Consider the following 22,877-nt stretch of genomic DNA (forward strand, 5'->3'; position numbering starts at 1 on the left):
ATCAAGTGTGGATTAACAGAACTTGTTATATATTTAACAGAAGAGCATATGTGTAAATAAGTGGCTGATTTGGTGGCCAAACTAAGGTAAACAGGAAAGCTACTTTTTTTTTTTGTTTAGAAAAAAAATTTTTTTAAACATTTATTTTTGAGAGACAGACAGAGTATGAGCAGGGGAGGGGCAGAGAGAGAGGGAGGTACCAGAATTCGAAGCAGGCTCCAGGCTCCAAGGTGTCAGCAAAGAGCCTGATGCGGGGCTCGAACTCACAAACCGTGAGATCATGACCTGAGCCGAAGTCGGACACTTAACCGACTGAGCCACCCAGGTGCCCCAGGAAAGCTACTTTTAATGTACTATTTAGTGAAATTTTCCAAGCTACCTCCTTTAGTAAAATGGCTTTTCTTAGATACTTCATGATGAAATTGTTTTAACTAGTTTATTCTGTTAACTTCATTTTCTTTTCAATATCCCTTAATTAGAAATTATTTTATAACCCTCTTTTCTCTCTTCAAATTTTGTCTCCTCTTCCTTTTTCCTACCTACTCTATACTTTTTTCTTATTCCACTTACTACCCTAAGCTTTTTCAGCCAAGCCTAATGTTTTAAAATTGGATAGACTGCTTCAGATAGTCTAAAATAATAGATGATATAAAATTGATTTGTTTTGATCCTAGAGTACATTAGACCAATATGCTGTTTGATTTTCCTTTCTAAATAGACCTTGCTTATACTAATATGATTAATTTATGTTTTTTAGTATAGTTTTGCAATTGGAGTAGTTAACTTCTCTGATAGGCTCTGAAAAGAGAATCTTGGGTTCAGAATGTTTGGTTGATGGACTGTAGGGTAGGTTGTCCTCTGCCCAGCAGAATTAGCACCAAGTGGTAACTTGTTAGAAATGTAGTTACAGCCCTATCCCTCACCTACTGAATAAAAAGCTGGGAGTGGGGCCCAGCAGTTGTTTAAAAAGTCCCTCAGGTGATTCCTATGCATGGTGGGGTCTTAGACATATCACTATAGATATCACAATAAGAGACCTCTATTTTTTTTATCTTTTTTTATTATTATATGAAATTTATTGTCAAATTTTTTAATCTTTTTTTTATTATTATATGAAATTTATTGTCAAATAAGAGACCTCTATTTTGACTTCTGGAACACTGGTATTTGAAACAGTAATTGACTTAGGTTTTTTGCTTAATTGGTGTGGCGGAGAAAATAAATGCTGTTTTTATTCTCAAGTACAGATTTTGTACTCAGTGAAAGTAATGGGTATTCATAAGTAAGTAATTACAATAGCATATAGGAACTTTATCTTTGAATATACTTTTCTTTCAGGAGGCAAAACCTTCAACTGAGGACTTGGGGGATAAGAAGGAAGGAGAATACATTAAACTCAAAGTCATTGGACAGGTGAGTTTCATTATTTTTCTCCTTTAACTCTCTAAAGTGAGTAATTTCTGATACATAAAAAATGATTTCAGTAAGGCAAATTATTTAAAAATGGCATTTTCATTTACTATACATGCATCTGTTGTGGGAGGTAGAAGAGGCTCATACTGTTCTATTGATCTGCTAGGCAGATTTAGATTATCTTAATTTCTCCAAATAAAAAACTTTTCTTGGTTAGCATGCTTCAGTGGCAAATATAGTAAATACTATTGAGTGATAAAGCTAGGACCATCCGTAAAAGGGCCTCTCACTAGTCCTTTTACTGACCCCTTTCTCTTTCCTGGCATATCTTTTCCCCAGACTTTATCTTTATTGACCTTTCTTGAGATGTTAACTGATAATTAAGGTTAGTTGAAAATTGTTGGAGGAATGAATCTTCATATAGTAGTTCCCCCTTACCTGCGGCAGTATTTTCCAAAACCTTCATTGAATGCTTGAAACCGTGGATAGTTCTATTTGTACTATGTTTTTTCCTGTACATCCACACCTCTGGTAAAGTTTAATTTGTAAATTAGGCTCAGTAAGAGATTAGCAACAGTAATAATAAAATAGAACAATTATAACTGTATATTGTAATAAGTCATGTGAATGTGATCTCTCTCTCAAAATATCTTACTGTACTATACTCACTCTTGTGATGATATGAGATGATAAAATGCCTACAAGATGAGATGAAGTGAGGTAAGTGATGTAGGCATTGTGATGTAGTATTAGGCTACTACTGACCTACTCTGTTTATACTCTTTGTTCATATCCTTTCCCCATTTTCTGTGATTATCTTAACTGATCATTTTTATGAATTTTTTTTAAAGTTAATCTGTTTTGAGAGAGAGAGAGCGAGCACGAGTGCACAAGTGAGGAAGGGGCAGAGTGAGGGAGAGACAAAATCCCAAGCAGGCTCAGTCTGGCAGTGCAGAGCCTGATGTGAGTTCATGATCTGAGCGGAGATCAACAGTTGGATGCTTAACTGACTGAGCCACCCAGGTGTCCCTTATTTAAAAAATTTTTAATTATTTAATTTGTGTACCATAAAAATCACCATTTATTTTATTATTTTTTAAGATTTTATTTTTTTAGGTAATCTCCACCCGATGTGGGGCTTGAACCTACAACCCCAAGATCAAGAGTTGTATGCTCTACCAACTGAGCCAGCTGGGCATACCAGTACTCACCATTTTTACGTGTATGATTCAGTGGCCTTTATATATTCCACAAGGATATGCTGTGCACCATTACCACTATTTAGTTCCAGAACATTTTCATCATCCCCAAAAGACATACTCTACTCATTAGCACTATTCCCTATCCTCTCCCCTGCCAGCCTCTAGCAACCACTGATCTATTTTTTGTTTTTATGGATTTGCCTGTTTTGGACATTTCATATAAATGGAATCACATGATATGTGGCCTTTTGTGACTGGTTTCTTTCATTTAATATATTTTCAAAGTTCATCCAAGTTGCAGCATGAATCAGTGTTTTATTCCTTTTTATTGCTAAATAATATTTCTTTGTATGAATATACCAGTTATCCACTCATTTGTTAAGGACATTTGGGCTGCTTTATTTCCTCATTTTGGTTATTCTGAATAATTTTGCTCTGAACATCCATGTATAAGTTTTTGTGTGGAGGGATGTGTTTGACTCTTTTGGGTATGTATTTAGGTGTGGAATTACTGGGTCTAATATTCCAGACTTTATTTAACTTTTTGAGGAATTGCCAAACTGTCTTCAGCAGTGGCTTTACCATTTTACATTCCCAGCAACAGCATTGTGTGAAGGTCTGCTTTCTCCATATTCTGGTCAATGCTTGCTCTTATCTTTTTTTAATTATAGTCATCCAGGTGTGTGTGAAGTGGTGTGGCACTATGTATGTATGTAGGTAGGTAGGTAATCTCAATACCCAACATGGGGTTTGAACTTACGACCCCGAGAACAAGAGTTGCATGCTCTTCTGACAGCCAGGCGCCCCTCATTGTGCTTTTGTTTTGTAGTGCCCTGATGGCTAATGATGTTCAGCATCTTTTCATGTTCTTATTGGCCATTTGTACATCCTCTTTGAAGAAATGTCTATTCAGATCTTTTTTCCATTTTTAGAAAAATTTTTTAAATTTTTTATGCTTGAGTGAGAGACAGAGCATGAGAGAGGGAGGGGCAGAGCGAGAGAGGGACACAGAATCCGAAGCAGGTTCCAGGCTCTGAGCTGTCAGCCCAGAGCCCACCGTGGGACTCAGACTCACAGACTGTGAGATCATGACCTGAACCGAAGTCAGATGCTCATCAGACTGAGCCACCCAAGCGCCCCAACAGTTTTTAATTTTGATTAATTGAATTTATTTTTTCTTTTCTTGCTGTGATTTTGGAGTTGTATCTAAGAAACTGTTGCCTAATCCAGGGTCACAGAGATTTATACCTGTAGATTTTTCTAAAATTTTTATGGTTTTAGTTCTTAACATTAAGTTTTTGATGATTTCGAGTACTTTTTGTGTTAGTTTGAGGTAGATTCTAACTTTTTTTTTTTTTTTTTTGCATGGGCTATCCATTTGTCCCAAACTACTGTTTGAAAAGTCGATCCTTTTCCCATTGAGTTGGTTGGCATCCTTGCAAAAAATCATTTGACTATAGATATATGTAGCTTTATTTTTGGGCTGTCAGTTTATTCTAACATTGATCTATATGTTCTATGCCATGAATTACACTTTTAAGAATTATTGATTTATGGGAATGCAAACTGGTGTAGCCACTCTGAAAAACAGTATGGAGGTTCCTCAAAAAATTAAAAATAGAACTACTCTACGACCCTGCAATTGCACTACTAGGTATTTATCCAAGGGATACAGGTGTGCTGTTTTGAAGGGGCACATGCACCCCAATGTTCATAGCAGTGCTATCGACAATAGCCTAAGTATGGCAAGAGCCCAAATGCCCATCGAGGATGAATGGATAAAGATGGGCATACATACACAATGGAGTATTACTCTGTAATCAAAAAGAATGAAATCTTGCCATTTGCAACTACATGGGTGGAACTGGAGGGTATTACGCTAAGCGAAATCCATGACCCTGAGATCATGACCTGAGCCTAAATGATGAATCAGATGCTCAACAACTGAGCCACCTAAGCACCCCCCAGTATTGGGGGTTTTTTTTGTTTGTTTGTTTGTTTGTTTGTTTGTTTTTGGATGGTTGCCTGATAGTTTGTTTGGCAGTCTGGGTAGAAGAAAAGAACCTGGCGCCATAAATTACTTTGACTCACTCAGGTTCTTATTCATGTTACTTATGTGAGAGAAACCAGACTCTGGGGTGACTTTGTGACAGAAATGAATTTCTTGTCTGTTATTTTATGGTATATGCTTCTCTTATAGGTTTGACCACCTTCAACAGTGCTTCAGTTGTTGGGGGGGTACTTTTTGTTTTGAGTTGCTTTTGGGTGTTTGTGATAGTTTAACTTCTCTTTATTTTGAAAATAGAATAGACATGTAACTATGAAGGAATACATTCTTTGATATACATGTTTTTATTTATACTGCTAATTTTAACATCCAGGACAGACTGTAAATTTCTTTTGAAATGGACATTAAGTAACTTTGAGGATGCTTAGAGTATTCTAATAAACCCTGTTAGGAATGTTAAAAAGAATATGTATGTATGTATATATATATACATATACATATACATACATATATATATATATATATATATATATATATATATATATATATATATTCATGTATTTTAAAAAGAGTATTTCGGTGGGAAAGTGACAGGGTTTATGTTTCTATTTGTACTATATGTATAATTAAATAATTTTTTTCAAGCAAAGCAAATAGTTTACACAAAGGGATAATTATTGTTCTTTCATCTCCTTAGGATAGCAGTGAGATTCACTTCAAAGTGAAAATGACAACACATCTCAAGAAACTCAAAGAATCATACTGTCAAAGACAGGTTTGTATGTAATGATATAAGATACAATGTTTTATATGTCATTAATTTTTCTTGTAAGAAAGGTTGTTAAAAGAAAAATGATCTTTTATTATTTTCACCATTAGCAGCCGAAGGAAAAAACTATACCTTAATTGCCTTTTTCCCCATTGTGGCCCATTTCAGAATTTAAATTCATAAGGTTTGTGGAACTGTTTTGAAAAGTGATTCAGAGTTGTAAAAATAGCTCTATGAATATTTCTATTTTAATGGCTTACCAGTGTATGTAACAGTAAAGGCAAGTAATTTTTGGTGATCACTATGAAATTTCCTTGTTTTTAACCAAGGTAGCCATATGTTAAATGTAAGTACTAGTATTATTAGTTTATTATCTTTATATATAGTACTACAGGTTACTGCTAATTACATTATGTATTTTCAACATGAAGGAATTTTCTCTCCTGTAAAAAAATCAGGGGCACCTGGGTGGCTCAGTTGGTTAAGCGTCCAACATCAGCTCAGATCATGATCTCACGGTTCGTGAGTTTGAGCCCTGCGTTGGGCTCTGTGCTCACAACTCAGAGCTTGGAACCTGCTTTAGATTCTGTGTCTCGTCTCTCTTCCCCTGCTCATGCTCTATCTCAAAAAATAAATAAACATTAAAAAATGTTTTTAAATCATAAAGAAGGCTTATTTATTAATATAAATTCTCAGATCCTGGCCTTCATGAGCTCGATTATTAAATCAATAATTCTTTAACCTGCCTGGATTCAAATTCAGGCTCTACTACTGTCTGACTGTGGGATCTTAGACAAGTTATGTGCCTTGTTTCTCCCTCAGTAGAATGGGAACATTATAGTAGTACCTATCTCATGAAGATAACCTACATAAAGCTGTTAACATGCTTAAAAATGCCCAATGAATGTTAATCATTATTATCAATAAAATAGAAAATGTAATTGTAATTAGTATTTATAGGAGACAACCAAGATTTTAATTATATTACATGACATTAACTTAGGTATTATAGGTTTTATGTTTAGAAACCTTGCTTTTTATAGTTCAAATTTGTAACCAACATAAAAATCATTTTGCCAGAAGAAAAGAGATCACTTAGGTGTTAGGGTGAGTAAAACAAATATTTCTTTGTTTTTGATGTTAGTGGTTAAACTCACTAAAATCTGATTAATTGGCGCTCAGCTAGTTCACATTTTAATAATATTGCTGGGAGCTAAAATGGAGATGTTCACAGGGGAAAGAACATATGTTAAGTGCACTATGCTTGGTCCTTAAAGACATTGCCTTTTAATCCTCACAACAGCTAGTCTTTTCACCCCATCTATAGATGATGGAGTTGGTTACTGAGGAAGAACAATGCAAAGTAAAGAGGTAAATCACAGTGCTAAAGTGAAAGCTAAACTGATCCAAGATTGAAGATGGTGGGTTTGGGGGTTTAACTTTCCTATTTATGCTTCAGAGTATACTTTACAGTCTTCAGAAAAGTTTTTATGCTTCGTGCAAAGAGGCTTGATAATTTTTTCTTGTATTTACTGATATACAAGGAACAGGAAACTTAATTTTTCTGAAGTATGTAACATGCAATAGAGATTGAAAAGTATATAAAGTAATTATTGAGTCATTTTTCAATTTTGATGTTATAGACTGGTTTCTTCAGCACAAGATAATGTTTTTTAAAAGATTCTGTAATTAAAACAAAGAATATTTTGCCCTTGTCAGCTATGTTTATTATTTTATATAAGCCTAGAAAGAATTTAAAATCAAATGAAGGATAAGTTTGCAGGGTCTCATATATTTATGTATATACTGCTTGGAAGATAGTTTTAATTTTTCTATTTTTAGACTAAAGAAATGATTCTTGATTTATACTTACTAGTGAAGCAGTTTTTCTTTAAATGAGTCATTTCTTTGCTTTTAGCTCTTTTTGTTGAATAGTTGATAGTTATAGTGCTGTCTGTGTCATCACAGGTTTACTGTAGCTTACTTGGCTAGCTACTGTGCTTTACCATATATATGTGATTTAATCTGCTTAAAACTAATTTTGATTGTATAGGTGGAAACTAGTGAGAGTGCTTATCCAATTTCTGATTTTATCTTTTATGTTAGCATACAGGTTTTAGAGGAAACTATAGAATAGTGGTTAAGAGCACAGGTTTAAGAACAGATGGGCCTTAAATTGGTATCTGGCCTGTATGACCTTACCATGCCTTAGATTCCCTACCTATAAAGTGAATATAAGGTGATAATACCTACCTTCCAGGATTGTTGTGATGAACATGATTATGTATGTGAAATACTTGGTATAGGGAGGGCCCAGCAAATAGGTGGTACTCAATAAATGGTAATTATGATATGCTTTACGTTCAGTGTATTCTGTTGAAGCTCTCATGTTTGCTTTTTGTGCATCAAAGTTCCTACTATCTCTTTTAAGATTTGTGTGTGTGTTGTGTGTGTGTATATATATATATATATATATATGGTTTTGTTTTTGTTTTTGTTTTTTTTGTTTTTACCTTTTTAGGGAGTTCCAATGAATTCACTCAGGTTTCTCTTTGAAGGTCAGAGAATTGCTGATAATCACACTCCAAAAGAAGTGAGTATAATTTCTTCTTTGGGTGAAAAAAATGTTAAATTCTTTCCTTTTTTTTTTTTAAGCAGGCTCCACACCCAGTGTGGAGCCGTGTGAGTCTTGAACTCAAAACCCTGATATCAAGACCTGAGCTGAGATGAAGAGTCAGATGCTCAATTGACTGAGTCACCCAGGTGTTCCCCCAAAATGTTAAATTCTGCATTGAATCATTGGTTCACTGGTATTGAACTATCCTTTCTTGAATATTTTCTGATTTAAGTGGTATATGATTTGTCAGAGAGAAAGATAGTCTTTTGGGTTGAACTTCCCATATATTGCCTTAAAAATTGCCAATAAAAAGAGAGGTGGAGGGGCGCCTGGGTGGCTTAGTCAGTACAGCATGCAAGATTCGAGCTCTACATTGGGTATAGAGATTACTTAAAAACAAAATCTTAAAAAAAAAAAAAAAAAAAAAAGGTGAGGGGTGCCTGGGTGGCCCAGTCAGCTAAAAGCGTCCAACTCTTGATCAGCTCAGGTCATGATCTAATGGTTTGTGAGTTGGAGCCTCACATCGAACTCTGCACTGACAGTGTGGAACCTGCTTGGGAGTCTGTCTCCTCACGAACCACCCCCCCACCCCACCCCATGCTTGCATGCTCTCTCTCTCAAAATAGATAAATTAAAAAAAAAAAATGTTTAGAAAAAAAAGAGGTGGCAAGTGGGAATTGAGTACTGAAATCATCATAAGGCACGTACATTGTTTTGAAGAGGAATAGGTGTTCCTCAAATTTGGTAGATTTCTGGTACACTTTTCATGGTGCTGGTGACCTTAATGGTTCAAGTTTGATCTTTGATCTTTGGCCCATTTTGAGAACTTAATACAAAAGCTTAGTGTATATTAATATATTTGGCTCTGTCATCTTGATTTATGTTTTTAATGCTTCTGTGTATTTGTTTGTTTCATTGTATGGTCTCTTTTCTTTTTTATATACCCCCCTTCCCTTAGAAGCATCTGAAAGTAATAAAGTATGAGAGAGATTGTGAATGTGCACATCCATTTATTTATTTATTATTTTTTTTAATTTAATTTTTTATTTTTTTAAATTTACATCCAAATTAGTATATAGTGCAACAATGATTTCAGGAGTAGATTCCTTAATGCCCCTTACCCATTTAGCCCATCCCCCCTCCCACAAACCCCTCCAGTAACCCTCAGTTTGTTCTCCATATTTATGAGTTTCTTATGTTTTGTCCCCCTCCCTGTTTTTATATTATTTTTATTTCCCTTCCCTTCTGTTCATCTGTTTTGTCTCCTAAAGTCCTCATATGAGTGAAGTCATATGATTTTTGTCTTTCTCTAATTTCACTTAGCATAATACCCTCCAGTTCCATCCATGTAGTTGCAAATGGCAAGATTTCATTCTTTTTGATGGCTAATACTCCATTGTATATGTATACCACGTCTTCTTTGTCCATTCATCCATCAGTGGCCATTTGGGCTCTTTCCATACTTTGGCTGTTGTCCATAGTGCTGCTATAAACATGGGGGTGCATGTGTCCCTTCGAAACACCACACCTGTATCCCGTGGATAAATGCCTAGTAGTGCAATTGCTGGGTCATAGGGTAGTTCTACTTTTAGTTTTTTGACGAACCTCCATACTGTTTTCCAGAGTGGCTGCACCAGCTTTCATTCCCAACATCTATTTACATTTATACAGATTTCCCCCTCCAAATACAAAATAACATTTCTGATATTTCTGATAGTGGGAACAATGTATGGTTATTACTAATTTTTTTTTTTTTTAATTTTAGAGTGTGAGTGGAGTAGAGGGAGGGGGAGAGAGAGGAGAAGAGAGGGAGAGAGAGTCTCAACCAGGTTCCATGCTCATCACGGAGCTTGACATGGGGCTTGATCCCATGGCCCTGAGATAATGACCTGAGCTGAAATCAAGAGTTTGACGCTGAACTGACTGAGCCACCTAGATGCCCCTATTAGTTTTTTATTTTGAAAATATTTCAAACTTGGAATTGTTATAAGACTAGTATAATATTCTCCCGTATAACCTTCTCATTAGATTCATCAATTATTAATACTGTGATGCATTTGCTTGATCAGTTTCTCTATATTACATATTATCATTGATGGATTATTTGAGATTAATTTTGTAGATATCATGACCCTTTACTCCTGAATATTTTAGTGTTCCCTCCTAAGAGCCACAGTTAAATGATCAAATATGGGAGATTTGACATTGATACAATACTGTTATCAAGTATGCAATCAGAATAGTCAGATTTTGCCATTTATCCCAGTGAGGTCCTTTATAGCCTTTTTAAAAAAACTTGACCTAGGATCCCTTATTAGGGGATTAGTATATTCTAACTAGTTATTACCCTCTTTTTCATCAGATGGACATTTTTTATTTTATTAATTTTTTTTAATGTTTATTTTCGAGAGACAGTGAGAGTGTGAGTGGGGGAGGGGCAGAGAGAGAGAGGGAAACACAGAATCTGGAGCATGCTCCAGGCTCTGAGCTGTCAGCACAATCTGACAAGGGGCTCAAACTCACAAACTGTGAGATCCTGACCTGAGCCGAAGTTGGATGCTTAACCGACTGAGCCACCCAGATGCCCCTCAGACAGACATTTTTTAGAGTTCAGGCCATGTTTTAGAATGTCCTTCAATTTTGGTTTGTCTGATGTTTCTTCATGATTAGATGCAGTTTTGCATTTTTGGTAGGAGCAGCACAGAGTGAAGCTATTATGTACTTCTGAGTGTATCAATCACATCAGGAGGTAGGTGATGTCCATTTGTCCTGTTACGGTAACATTAACTTTGGTCAACTTTAGTTAAGGTGGTAACTGCCAGATTTGTTCATTGTAAAGTTATCACTTTCCTTCTTATCTTATTTTTTGTATTTTTTAAATTTAAGTTTTTCTTGAGAGAGTATGAGCAGGGAAGAGGGGAAGAGGGAGAAAGAATCTTAAGCAGGCCCCACGCTCAGTGCAGAGCCCGGTGTGGGGCTCAATCCCACAACCCTGGGATCATGACTTGAGCCGAAATCAAGAGTCAGACACCCAACCAACTGAGCCACATAGGCACCCCTACCATTTTCCTTTTTAATTAGTAAGTAATTTGTGGGGAGATATTGAAACTCTGAGAATATTCTTTAGGTAGCAGCCAGTGTGGGCCCCTTCAAGTTGGTGTCTGTATTCTTTTTAACATGTCTCCATCTTTTTTCAAGTTATTATTTTGAAATGATTTTCATCTTACAGAGAACTTGCAAGAATAGTACTAAAAATTATACTTGCTTCCACCTAGATTGGCTTATTTTTAACATTTTCTACCTTTACTTAATTATTTCTCTCGCCCATGTATATGTGTGTGTATTTATTACCAGAACCATGTGGGAGTTAGGTTGCATACACCATGGTCATTTACTACTTAATATTTTAGTGTGTAGTTCTTAAGAACAAGTATACTCCTTTACATAACCACAGTACTCTTAATCAAATTCAGGACACTTACAACTGTTAGAATACTTTACAACCTAATTTTGTCATTTGTCCCAATTATGTCTTCTATAACAAATTTTCTCCTCTATCACAGGATCCAGTTCAGTATCAAGATATTTTATTTAGGTGTCTCTTGAATCATCTTTAATTTGGAACAGTTCCTCAATCATTGTTAAAAAGATACAAACCAGTTATTTTCTAGAAAGTCCCTCAATTTGGACTGGTTTCCTTATGACTAAGATTTAAGTTATGTATTTTGGGCTGGAATACTACGTAAATGGTGATGTGTCTTTCTTAGGGTATAGCATTTGGAATACATGAAGTCCCTTATTGATAATGTTTATTTTTATCACTCAGTTTAACTGTTTTGTTTTTTCTTTACAATGTAGTTGTTACTTTTCCTGTTGTAATTTGTGGGGACATACTTTGAAACTACATGAATATCCTCTTTGTCATCAAACTTTTTCCTGGTTTAATATCTACCTACTTTATTGAGTACCTTCTTTCTTCCTTTTTCTTTTTTTTTTTTTTTAAAGATTTTCTTTTTAAAGTAATTTCTGCACCTAATGTGGGGCTTGAATTCACAATCCTGTGATTGAGTCTCATGCTCCACCGACTGAACCAGCCAGGTGCCCCTTGAGTACTTTCTTAATGTCTGGCACAATAAGATATAAAATACTCATCTTGTATTTTCCCTGTCCTAATTTGACATAATCTCTTCAACACAGTAGATATTTACTACATTTTAGTGACTCATTCCTCGCTATTATTATGAGATTATCTTTTCAGAAGCATAATGGGGCAGAGTGAGACAATAGGTATTTAGGGAGTAATCCCCTAACTTCTTGAAGCTGATTTCTTCCTATTTTCCATAGATGAAGGATATTTGCTACCTTCCTGACTTAAAGGCATCTTGTAGTGTTTGGCATTTTATTCCTTGCTGTTATTTATCGGGCTATATGTGCAATTAAAATTTAGTTTGGGGCACTTGACTGGCTCAGTCAGTGGAGCATGCAACTCTTGATCTTGGGGTTGTGGTTCGAGCCCCACTTTGGGTGTGGAGATTACTTTAAAAAATCTTTAAATAATAAATAAAATTGTTTTAATAGCATCTTTTTTTTTAGTGTTTATTTATTTTTGAGAGAGAGACAGTGAACAGGGGACGGGTAGAGAGAGAGGGAGACACAGAATCTGAAGCAGGCTACAGGGTCTGAGCTGTCAGCACAGAGCCTGACGCAGGGCTTGAACCCATAAACTGCAAGATCATGACCTGAGCTGAAGTCGGAGGCTTACCCAGCTGAACCACCCAGGTGCCCCAGCATCTTTAATAATTATTTTAACATTCATAAATAGACCACAACCAAGATATCCATAACACTAGAGCCAGCCTGAATCACTTAAAAAGTCCTAAATCCATGTCTAGTTTTTTTTTTTAAGTTTATTTATTTTGAGAGAGAGAGTGGGGGAGGGGCAGAGAGAATCACAAGCATGTTTTGCTCTCAGCACAGAGCCCTGTGCAGGGCTCGAATGGAGGAACTGTGAGATCATGACCTGAGCCGAAATCAAGTTGGACACTCAACCGACTGAACCATTCAGGTGCCCCCATGTCTGTTTTATTTTTAGATTTCTTAGAGTATCTTTTCATATTTTGTAATTCTGCACCAAAAATGTCACCTATAACTTTTCTCACTGATCTTAGACTTTCCTTTATTTTTCATTTGCTTTTGTGATCCACTGTAGTTTAGTGGAAACAATGGCTAGTTTTTGTTTTCAGTGTGCCTGTTACAGTGCTTCTGAACCCTGATGGCACAACAGAATCAACAGATTCATGGTCCTTTACCCTCACTGAGGGTCATACTTAGGTTTCTATATGACACCATGCCCCTTTATGTACTCTTTTTTAAAATAAAGAATAATCATAGTTAAAAGTAATAAAATACCGAAGTATATAAAGTGGGAAGTAATTACCACTCTGAATATCTCTGAATATCTCTACATTCCCATTTCTCAGGGGCAACCATGTTAATGTCTTTATGAAAAAATTCCAGAATATTTCAGTGCTTATAAACACATTAAAAACAACCAACCAACCACACAATAATTGCCTCTACTTTGCTTATTAGTGTTCTGTAAAAGGCATTTTGAAGGATTCCCCTTTTTTTCTTTAAGAATTGAGAAGGGCTAGGCTGACAAATCTAGCGTATAAAATTGGAGTTATCAAGTAACAGTAGATGTATGGATAACGTTTCTATATTGAGAGTGGTCACTACCAAAAACTAATAGTTATATGCCAGAAGGAATTGTAGATGACAAAGCAAACTACTTAGAAATGAATCTTTACGTAGTATTTTTCTAACTAAAACCACATATATTTCAAAGTGAGATCAGGTTTTTTTGAAATAAATGAAAGAGATTCTATAAGGTAATTACATCTAGAAGTAAAAAATGATGTTTTAGAAAATAACACATTATCAAACTGTTGCTTAAACTGTTAAATACATGTTTCATTAGATTTGAAGCTCTTTTTGAGGTACTTTTAAAAAACACACTTTATATGCTAAGTAAATTAGGAGGTGAATTTGGCTCAGCTGGGTCAGATGAATGACTTCATAGACAGAATCAGGAGGACAGATATACCTCTATGTTCTTTATATTAAAGGAAACCCAGATTTGGGGTGCCTGGGTGGCTCAGTTGGTTAAGCTTCTGACTTCAGCTTAGGTAATGATCTCATGGTTTGTGGGTTCAAGCTCCGTGTCAGGCTCTGTGCTGACAGCTCAGAGCCTGGAGCCTGCTTTGGATTCTGTGTCTCCCCCTCTCTCTGCCCCTCCCTGACCTTCTCTCTCTCTCTCTCTCTCTCTCTCTCTCTCTCTCTCTCTCTCTCTCTCTCTCTCTAAAAATGAATAAACATTAAAAAAAAAAAAATAAAGGAAACCCAGATTCTTAATCTTAGAACAGGGTAACTGTGGATCACTTCAGCATTTTTTTGCACTTTAAAACAGTAAAACAGTGGCCACATAATTGCAGCCAGTTAAAAAATAGTGCTTTTGTATTCTAACATATTTTTTCCCCCTCTTTTACAGCTGGGAATGGAGGAAGAAGATGTGATTGAAGTTTATCAGGAACAAACAGGGGGTCATTCAACGATTTAGATATTCTTTTTATTTTTTTTCTTTACCCTCAATCCTTTTTTATTTTTAAAAATAGTTCTTTTGAATGTGGTGTTCAAAACGAAAATGAAAACTGGCACCCCATCTCTTTAAAACATCTGGTAATTTGAATTCTAGTGCCCATTATTCATTATCACTTGTTTTCATTGTGCTGATTTTTGGTGATCAAACCTCAGCCCCCTTCATATCACCCTCTCCTTTTTAAAAAAATTACATGTGTGCACAGAGAGGCCACCACCTTTTCCAGGACTGTGCATTTTCAGGCTTGTGATAAATAAGATCGACCAATGCGAGTGTTCATAATGACTTTCCATTTGGCCCTGAAGTTCTAGTATGTGATTGCTTCACTCCTGGACTATGACTTTCAGTGGGAGATGGAAGTTTTTCAGAGAACTGAACTGTGGAAAAATGACTTTTCCTTAACTTGAAGCTTCTTTTAAAATTTGAGGGTCTGGACCAAAAGAAGAGAAATAGCAGGCTGGAGTCGAGATGACAGAGATCGTGAGAGTAATGACTAACTCCAAAGATGGCTTCACTGAAGAGAAAGCATTTTAAGATAAAAGAAAAGTCTTGTCAGAAGATCCCAGAAAAGTTCTAATTTTCATTAGCAGTTAATAAAGTTATTCATGCAGAAGTGTATTCAACAGAACACTGCTCTTTTTGATTTTATTTGTACTTTTTGGCCTGGGATATGGGTTTTAAATGGACATTGTCTGTACCAGCTTCATTAAAATAAACAAAATATTTGTAAAAACCGTACTAATGTTCATTTTATTTTTAATTGTATAGAAAGAAAAAAGAAAATGCTTAAAACATAAGGTCTTTTTTGCATAATACTGGAAATTATTGTTTGTACGTGGTACAAATAAATTTTTCAGTACTGTACAGTGATGATGATCATGACTTTGAAGCACTGAAAGTTACTGAAGTGCCTTTGAATCAAGGATTTAATTAAGGCCACACTACCTTCTTAAATACTCAGTGTTCTGTTTTTTTTAAAAACTTGGTATTCTTGTATGGTGCATATATATGATCTAGTTACCCAATCATATTGAATAAATGGGCATGCCAAAAATTATTAATTGATTTATATTGATAATTTTAAGTTTTTCCTTTAACAATTTACAAAATGTTCCCTGCTTCGTTAAAGTTTGGTATACTTTGTTTATATTTTCCTTTTATTTCTTTATATCTTAAATATTTAATCTCTGTAAAACTAAAGTACCAAATTAGTTCCTATTAGAGAGCATAACCTTTTAACTCTAATGAATCACAGAATTTAGTGTATGTATGCATACACATAATTTAATTTCATGTTATCCTAGATAGAATAGTCATCTGAGTACTTTAGAAGAGGTGAAACCTGTCTCTAGTACATTTTATAAAAATTGTTACAGCTTATATAACCCTACTCAAGTCACCTGTTGAGAAATAGTTGGCTTGCCTTAAAATTCCTAAGTCTGACCCTAGCTGAAAAATTACTTGTGTTATACGTATATAGTCTAGGTAAAATAGAGCCTTTAGACTGTCACCTGGCATTTAAATAGTGACTAGGAATTAGGCCCATTTCTGGGAAATCCTCATTGAATTGCATATTTCTGTCAGCCCCGAGTAACAAACTTGATAAGGCTATTTGAGCTATCCAGAATGTGTAAGTATATAGTTTGGTGTCTTAATTTTGTTTGCATCTCTGAAGGTTCTCAGCATTTAGGTGGTGGAGCTTAGGTACTGGGGAAATAATCTTATTTTTAGTTTATCAGATTCTTCTAAAATGCATTGCATTCTGCTATGGTTAACTTACTGATATGTGCTTATCTGGTGTAGTAGTGCTGATAAAATAGGACTTTCATAGCGACAGTTTAATAGAATATCAGATTTGGAAGGGACCTTGAATAACATTTAGTGTAGCTGCTCTACCTGGTGCTTGACTGCAACATCCTCAATTTGTAAAAGAAGGTAGAAAATAAAGTCAGTAATGGGAATTTCCCCCACAAGGATGTTTTCCTTGAGTGTTCTTTCTTCTGTTCTTGTATTATTTGACATGCTCCTTTCTCATCTGCTTAAGTATTACTGAATGACTCGAATGAATGAATGAATGAATGTGCAAGTAGGATGGACAATTTTGAGAAATTTTGTGACATACTTAAAATTACTATGATTGATAGTGTTTTGGCCATTTTATTTATTTTTTACATAAAGCAATACAGCAAGTCAGCAATACAGACTTGAAATTAAGCTTGACATCAGGATTGTAGAAATACAGTTCCTATAGTGAGTAAATACTTTACAAGCATTGTAGAAATGATCTGGAAATGTTCTGTGTCCACTGTAGGCCACTGGCTTCCTTAGAGAGATGCTTGACATCAGGATTGTAGAAATACAGTTCCTATAGTGAGTAAATACTTTACAAGCATTGGTGAGAAATTTGAGGGAATCATCTGTAAATACTTTTTCAGTTGCAGACAGATACAGAGTAGGGCCAAAGGAAATTGTGGGAAAATTCTGGTTCAGATACTGCTTGCTCTAACATCCTTTTATAGATCTTGTAATGATCTTTCATACCTTTTGATGATAATTCTATGACAGATACTTACTACTTATTGATATTTAAAGAGATGTTAAAAATTAAGTCTATTCCTTAATAGTGTCAATATGATTTTAAAAATGGGGAAATTATGTGAGTGGTTGGATCTTAAAGGCACAGAAACAGACCCTCAAGATTTGTTAATTATCAAGAGTCTAGAATGGTGCTGTCCTGTAGAACTTTCTATGATGATGGAAATGTTCTACATCTGTACTGTCCAGTAAGGTAGCCAGTAGCTACATGTGGCTATTGAGCACTTGAAATGTGGCTATTGTGAATGGAAAATTGAATGTTTTAACATTGAAATAGTTAACATGTGTCTACTTACAAACCAGTGCAGCTCTAGAATCTATACTTTGAGGAAGTGAGAATACCCTCACAAAACAGCTAATTTTACTCAAATGATGAACATTTATCAAGTGCTTACCTTGTTTTCAACAGGCAGCATATTTTAGATGTTTAGCCTGAAATAGATGTGATTTTGCCTTATAAAGAGTCTGTATACATGAATTAACTCCTTAACCTATTCAGAATTATTTGCATTATGGAATTTCCATTTTATCAACTCTTTCAGACACATTGTGAAATCAAATACTTTGACTATCCTAAGATGATGTTAGTGTCTTACTAACTGAAATTAAACTGAATTTGCTGAAATTCAAACAAATGAAATTATTGGGCAGTTTTAGGCACTAAAGTTTCTGGATTTATGGGGTTCTACAGAACATAATGGATTTAGGTGAGTGAAGACTTTAATTATGTGTGGTGGGGAAGGGTGGTGGGAATGGAGGTCCTAGAGTGAAGCTAGGTGTGGGTTGAGGTGAACCAAATGAAATGCAACTTCATTACAGAAGTTTCTCTTTTTCTGTCACCACCTCCCAACTTACTTTTAAGGTTTCTTCTAGCCTTAAGGTTTGGGTATTTGTAGGAATTGGAAGTAAGAGAACACCCATGATCTGGAAATGTTCTGTGTCCACTGTAGGCCACTGGCTTCCTTAGAGAGTTCTTGGCGGAACTGAAGATGTTTCTTCAAAGCAGCTTTTTGCCTAGGGAGACAACCCACCCACAATCCCAGTATGATTAAGCATCTTAGAAATAGTCCCTATAAGCCAGTAGAAAAACTTTTGATTTGAGCAACCATCAGACTACTGATCTTTCATTTTAGTGGAAGATTATACTCTATTCATTTAGTAACTTTACACATGAGGTTTAGAGTTTCATGAACCTTCTCCTGGGAAAGTTAAAAGGAAAGGGCAAAGTCAAAGTTCTTAAACTTGTCTTGTTGGAAGGAACTCCCTTGCTTTAGAGATGAAACAGACCAGAGAAGTTAAAAGTACCTGGGCCAAAGTCACAGAAGTGAAGATGAAGTAAAGCCAGCTGGGAGCAAGTTCTAACCCTTGGTGGAGTGAGACTCTACCCCTCACACACCACTTTAGTCACTAGGTTTCCTGCTTTCAGCTACTTGGACTAGCCTTACAACATTGTTTCGCTTGCTTTTGGTCTCAATACTTAAGAACCCAGTCCTGCTGCTGTGATACATGGAATACATAATTTTGAAATTGAATCAAGACTTCTCTAACGATCTGTTTTGTAGTTCACACAACAGCTGGAAAACAACAAAAAAACATCTGAGTAAAGTCCAGGAGAGGAACAACTCAGGTTAGGTGGAAAACCTCAAAATAGAATTGTTCTGGCTGCCTTCTCTTTTTGGTCCCTTAAAGAGTTTACATTCAGCTTAAGTTGTAGAAAATACATTCCAGGGAGTAAACTGTTTGCAGTCAAGATTGGACTCACATGGTTTTCTGTGTTGTGCTTCTTTGCCCTTCAATTTTGATAGTTCTAAAGGGGGATGTCTATTTGTTGCTTTCACTAAGGAGTAGAAATACAAGAGAAAGCAACTATAGAAGACCTAGTTTTTTTTTTTTTTTTTTTTTTAAATTTTTTTTTTCAACGTTTTTAATTTATTTTTGGGACAGAGAGAGACAGAGCATGAACGGGGGAGGGGCAGAGACAGAGGGAGACACAGAAGCGGAAACAGGCTCCAGGCTCTGAGCCATCAGCCCAGAGCCTGACGCGGGGCTCGAACTCACGGACCGCGAGATCGTGACCTGGCTGAAGTCGGACGCTTAACCGACTGCTTAACCGACTGCGCCACCCAGGCGCCCCTAGAAGACCTAGTTTTTAAAGAGTCAGTTGAGGGGCGCCTGGGTGGCTCAGTCAGTTGGGTGTCCGAATTCAGCTCAGGTCATGATCTCGTGGTCGGTGAGTTCAAGCCCTGCGTCGGGCTCTGGGCTGATGGCTCAGAGCCTGGAGTCTGCTTCCGATTCTGTGTCTCCCTCTCTCTCTGCCCCTCCCCCGTTCATGCTCTGTCTCTCTCTGTCCCAAAAATTAATAAAACGTTAAAAAAAAAATTTAAAAAGTCAGTTGAGGGGCGCCTGGGTGGCTCAGTTGGTTAAACGTCCACTTCTTGATTTCAGCTCAGGTCATGATTTCACAGCTCATGAGATCAAGCCATGTGTTGGGCTCTGTGCTGACAGTGCAGAGCCTGCTTGGGATTCTCTCTCTCCCTCTCTCTCTGCCCCTAACCCCCCTTGTGCACATGCCCTCTCTCTAATATTTTAAAAAAGTAAAAAAGTTCTTTCTTAAAAAAAAGTTGAAACCACATTTCTCAAGAAATTCTATTATCAAAGATGATGAAATGATCATTACTATTTTTAGAGAAAAGGGGGAAAATGTCATTGGCCTTTGAGAACTAACTAATTCTGTGCTATTTCTCCTAACAAGGCTCTCATGAGATCTGGTCTTAGCTTACTAATATGACCTCATCTGAAAGTATTCTTTGTGCCTTGTTCACTTCATTCCAGCCATACTGACTTTCTTTTATTCTTCCAACATGCCAGTCTCCTTCCTTTGAACCTTTGCGCTTACTGTTTGCCTGTAGAATATTTTTCTTCCAGATGTTTATGTGGCTAACTCCTTGTCATTCAGGTCTCACCTTATATCCACTTTTTCTGAGAAGTTTTGCCCTGGCTGACCAATCTAACCTAAGCCTCCTGCAATCCTATCACATGTTTAAAATGTTTTCTGTATAGCATCTGTTACTGGCTAAAAAAAATCTTTATTTTTATTTATTTGTCTCCCTGCCCCAGCACTAGAATATAAATGCCATGGGAGAAGAGACATCTGTCTTGCTCACTCCTGAATTCCCAGTGGTTACAATAGGTAACCAAAAAATACCAAGGACAGTGGTTCAGAATCAGGGGTCTAAGATGTGGTCCTGGTACTGCCTCTAACACTATTGGGCCTTGATTAAGACCCTTCCCTTCTTCGGGACTCAGTTTTCTCATCTGTAAACCAGAGGGCTGAGATAGATGAAATCTAAACTCTCAGCTTCAATACAAGTTATATAAGCCATGAAGCAATTCTGTGACATTTGCAGCAAAAGAGCCTTTTGTTTTTTAGCTCTTCCAAAACATGCTTATGGAAAGTGGGAGAACTTCACTTGTCCAAAGGCAGTGCAAGTGTAGTACTAGCACCAGGGAATCAAGACCTTGAAACAATCCCCTTATGGTAACTGTTGCCCAAATAGCCCCTACCTGGCTTGTTCCTGCACCTGTTTCATAGCTTCCTCCAGGGCCAGCCTTGCTGCTTCCTCTTCCCTTTGCCTTCTCTCCTCTGCTTCCTGCTGAGCCTTCTCTTCTGCTTCCTGTTTCCTCCGCTGGTATTCTAGCCGTTCTTCTTCAGCCATTTCCATCAGGCGTTTTTGTTCTTCTGCTAACTGTATTTCCAATTCCCTCTGCCTTTGCTTCTCAGCCTCTGCAGAATAGACAAGGGGGTAGGCTCATCAGGGGTCTCATTACTGGAGAAAACAGTTCTCTCACTGATTCCCAGGGACTCCCCGTGAGATTGTGCTGCCTACCTGCCAGCAGGCTGCCAGATCCTCTGTGGGGATCATATTGGGGTTAAATTATAAATTTAAGAGTCCTTAAGTGTCAAGCACCTACACTGTGCAATTAGTACAAAACCTTAGGGGAGAATTTTCCAGAGCCTGGGGTGCTCACAGGTGGTATGCAGATCATTGGAGAGGGGCGTCAGATCGGGGTCTGGAGAATCCGGGTGCTTACTCAGCTGGACTGACCAGCCTATAAAGAGTGTCCTCTACTGACGTTCCTTCCACTTCCTCAAAAGTGAGGCGGTAGAGATTCTACATTTAAGCACCCGAAAGCCTGCCCTGAAGCTATCCGGATGTTTTGTTTCTATCTGCTAGGGAAAGAAGCAAGGGGCAGGGCTATGTCTCCAATTTAGGCACCTCCTGAGCAATGCTGAAAGGGCAATGGGAGGGGCAGAATCCCAGTTTGGGAGATGACTGAATTGGGAGCGGGACCCAAGAGTCATTTCCACAAGTGAGTCTGTCTTAGTTTGATCTTCTAGCTCAACTCACTGCAGTCACACATATTAATCACTTTGAAAAAAAAAATAGCTTATACATTTAGAGTGCTTCACACACTAGGCCTAGATAGGAATAACTCTGGGGAGATTCAAGTGAACACCCACAGTGGGATAAAAATACTTCTGCCCCAGATAGACAGGAGATGTAGATTCCTCCAGAACGTCCCTCACCAGCCCTCTCGGCTTCCTCCTGCTGCTTTTTTCTCTGCAGTTCTTGCAGTTTCCTCCGGAACTTGTCCTGTTGCTGCCGGAGTCTCTCCTGGGCCACTTGCAACTGAAGCTGCTGCTTCCTCTCCTCCTCCTCCTGCCGCTGCCGTTCTTCTTCGAGTCTCTGTTTCCTCAGCCTGAGAAAACCCACAAGATGGTCAGGGAAATGGCGGAAAGCACAGGGGCAACCTTGCGAGACTAGCTGGCAGGCAGTGCCCCTGGTGGAGGCCCTGCAGCTACAGGCCACACGGAGCATCGCATTCAGAGGACAGTGGGGTTTCTAAGGGAAGCCTGAGTAAAGAGCAGAAGCAAGAGCACAACCAGCCCGGAACCAGAAGCCTGAAGTTTCACCAGACAGCCCTGTGCTCTGGGGGTAGGGGACTTAAGTTCCCAGAGCTTCATTTTCCATTCTTACAAGATGAATCTTGAAACTCCAGTCTCACAGAAGAATATTAAATTAGATGAGTCAATGCCTCTGAGAGAATCTAGCGCAATGCAGACAGTCGTAGGGGCTCAACAAACATTTGCTGGGCTGCGTCACCAAGCCCTCCCAGGAAGACTCTAATGGTCAGGACACCACACCTGATCTTTGGGCCAGGTTGTTCCTAGGATAACTGATGACAGAGGAAAATGAGATGTGCTGTTTTACTACCGGGCATTAGCCTCAGAACCAACTCTGTCCCTGGTGGAGGTTAACCCCGGCTTCTTCCTGCTGCCTCCTGGGGTGGCCACAGCCTCCCGCTGCTCCACCCACCGGATCTCCTCCGCACGGGCACGGTGCTCCAGCTCCAGCTCCTCCTTCATCTTCTCTGCCCTCTCCAGCTGCTCCTGCAAGAGCTGCCTCTGCTCTTCCTGCTCCCTTCTCTTCCTCTCCACCTCCAAGCGTCTCATCTCAGCCCTCTCTGCTCGCAGCCTGTCCCTGGAAGCTTCTTGCTCTCTCTTGGCGAGGAGGGTCTGTGGAACCAGAGTGCTCTTTAGTGAAAGGGAGAGC

The 22,877-nt window shown here is 37.6% G+C and overlaps 2 protein-coding genes across 7 annotated transcripts in view; one reads left to right on the plus strand and one right to left on the minus strand.

Moving 5' to 3' along the window:
• Positions 1-15,405, plus strand: part of SUMO1 (small ubiquitin like modifier 1) — a 28,536-nt gene extending 13,131 nt beyond the window's left edge. Inside the window, exons 2-5 of one of the 2 annotated variants that reach the window (XM_058708953.1) lie at positions 1,339-1,413; positions 5,321-5,398; positions 7,914-7,985; positions 14,560-15,405. In XM_058708953.1, the coding sequence (XP_058564936.1) occupies positions 1,339-1,413; positions 5,321-5,398; positions 7,914-7,985; positions 14,560-14,628 (294 nt within the window). In that variant the 3' untranslated portion in view covers positions 14,629-15,405. The remainder of the gene's footprint in view (positions 1-1,338; positions 1,414-5,320; positions 5,399-7,913; positions 7,986-14,559) is intronic. The other variant, XM_058708963.1, reaches the window with a different exon arrangement.
• Positions 15,406-17,007: 1,602 nt separating this feature from the next.
• The window catches only part of KIAA2012 (KIAA2012 ortholog), a 109,353-nt gene continuing 103,483 nt past the window's right edge, over positions 17,008-22,877 (minus strand). For 4 of the 5 annotated variants that reach the window (XM_058708911.1, XM_058708891.1, XM_058708902.1 and 1 more), the window contains 4 exons: positions 22,641-22,840; positions 21,851-22,023; positions 20,827-21,046; positions 17,008-18,276 (listed from right to left, as the gene is read on the minus strand). In XM_058708911.1, the coding sequence (XP_058564894.1) occupies positions 18,138-18,276; positions 20,827-21,046; positions 21,851-22,023; positions 22,641-22,840 (732 nt within the window). In that variant the 3' untranslated portion in view covers positions 17,008-18,137. The remainder of the gene's footprint in view (positions 18,277-20,826; positions 21,047-21,850; positions 22,024-22,640; positions 22,841-22,877) is intronic. The other variant, XM_058708908.1, reaches the window with a different exon arrangement.

The sequence above is a fragment of the Neofelis nebulosa genome, chromosome 2, assembly GCF_028018385.1.
Source record: "Neofelis nebulosa isolate mNeoNeb1 chromosome 2, mNeoNeb1.pri, whole genome shotgun sequence".
Taxonomy (NCBI): Eukaryota; Metazoa; Chordata; class Mammalia; order Carnivora; family Felidae; genus Neofelis; species Neofelis nebulosa.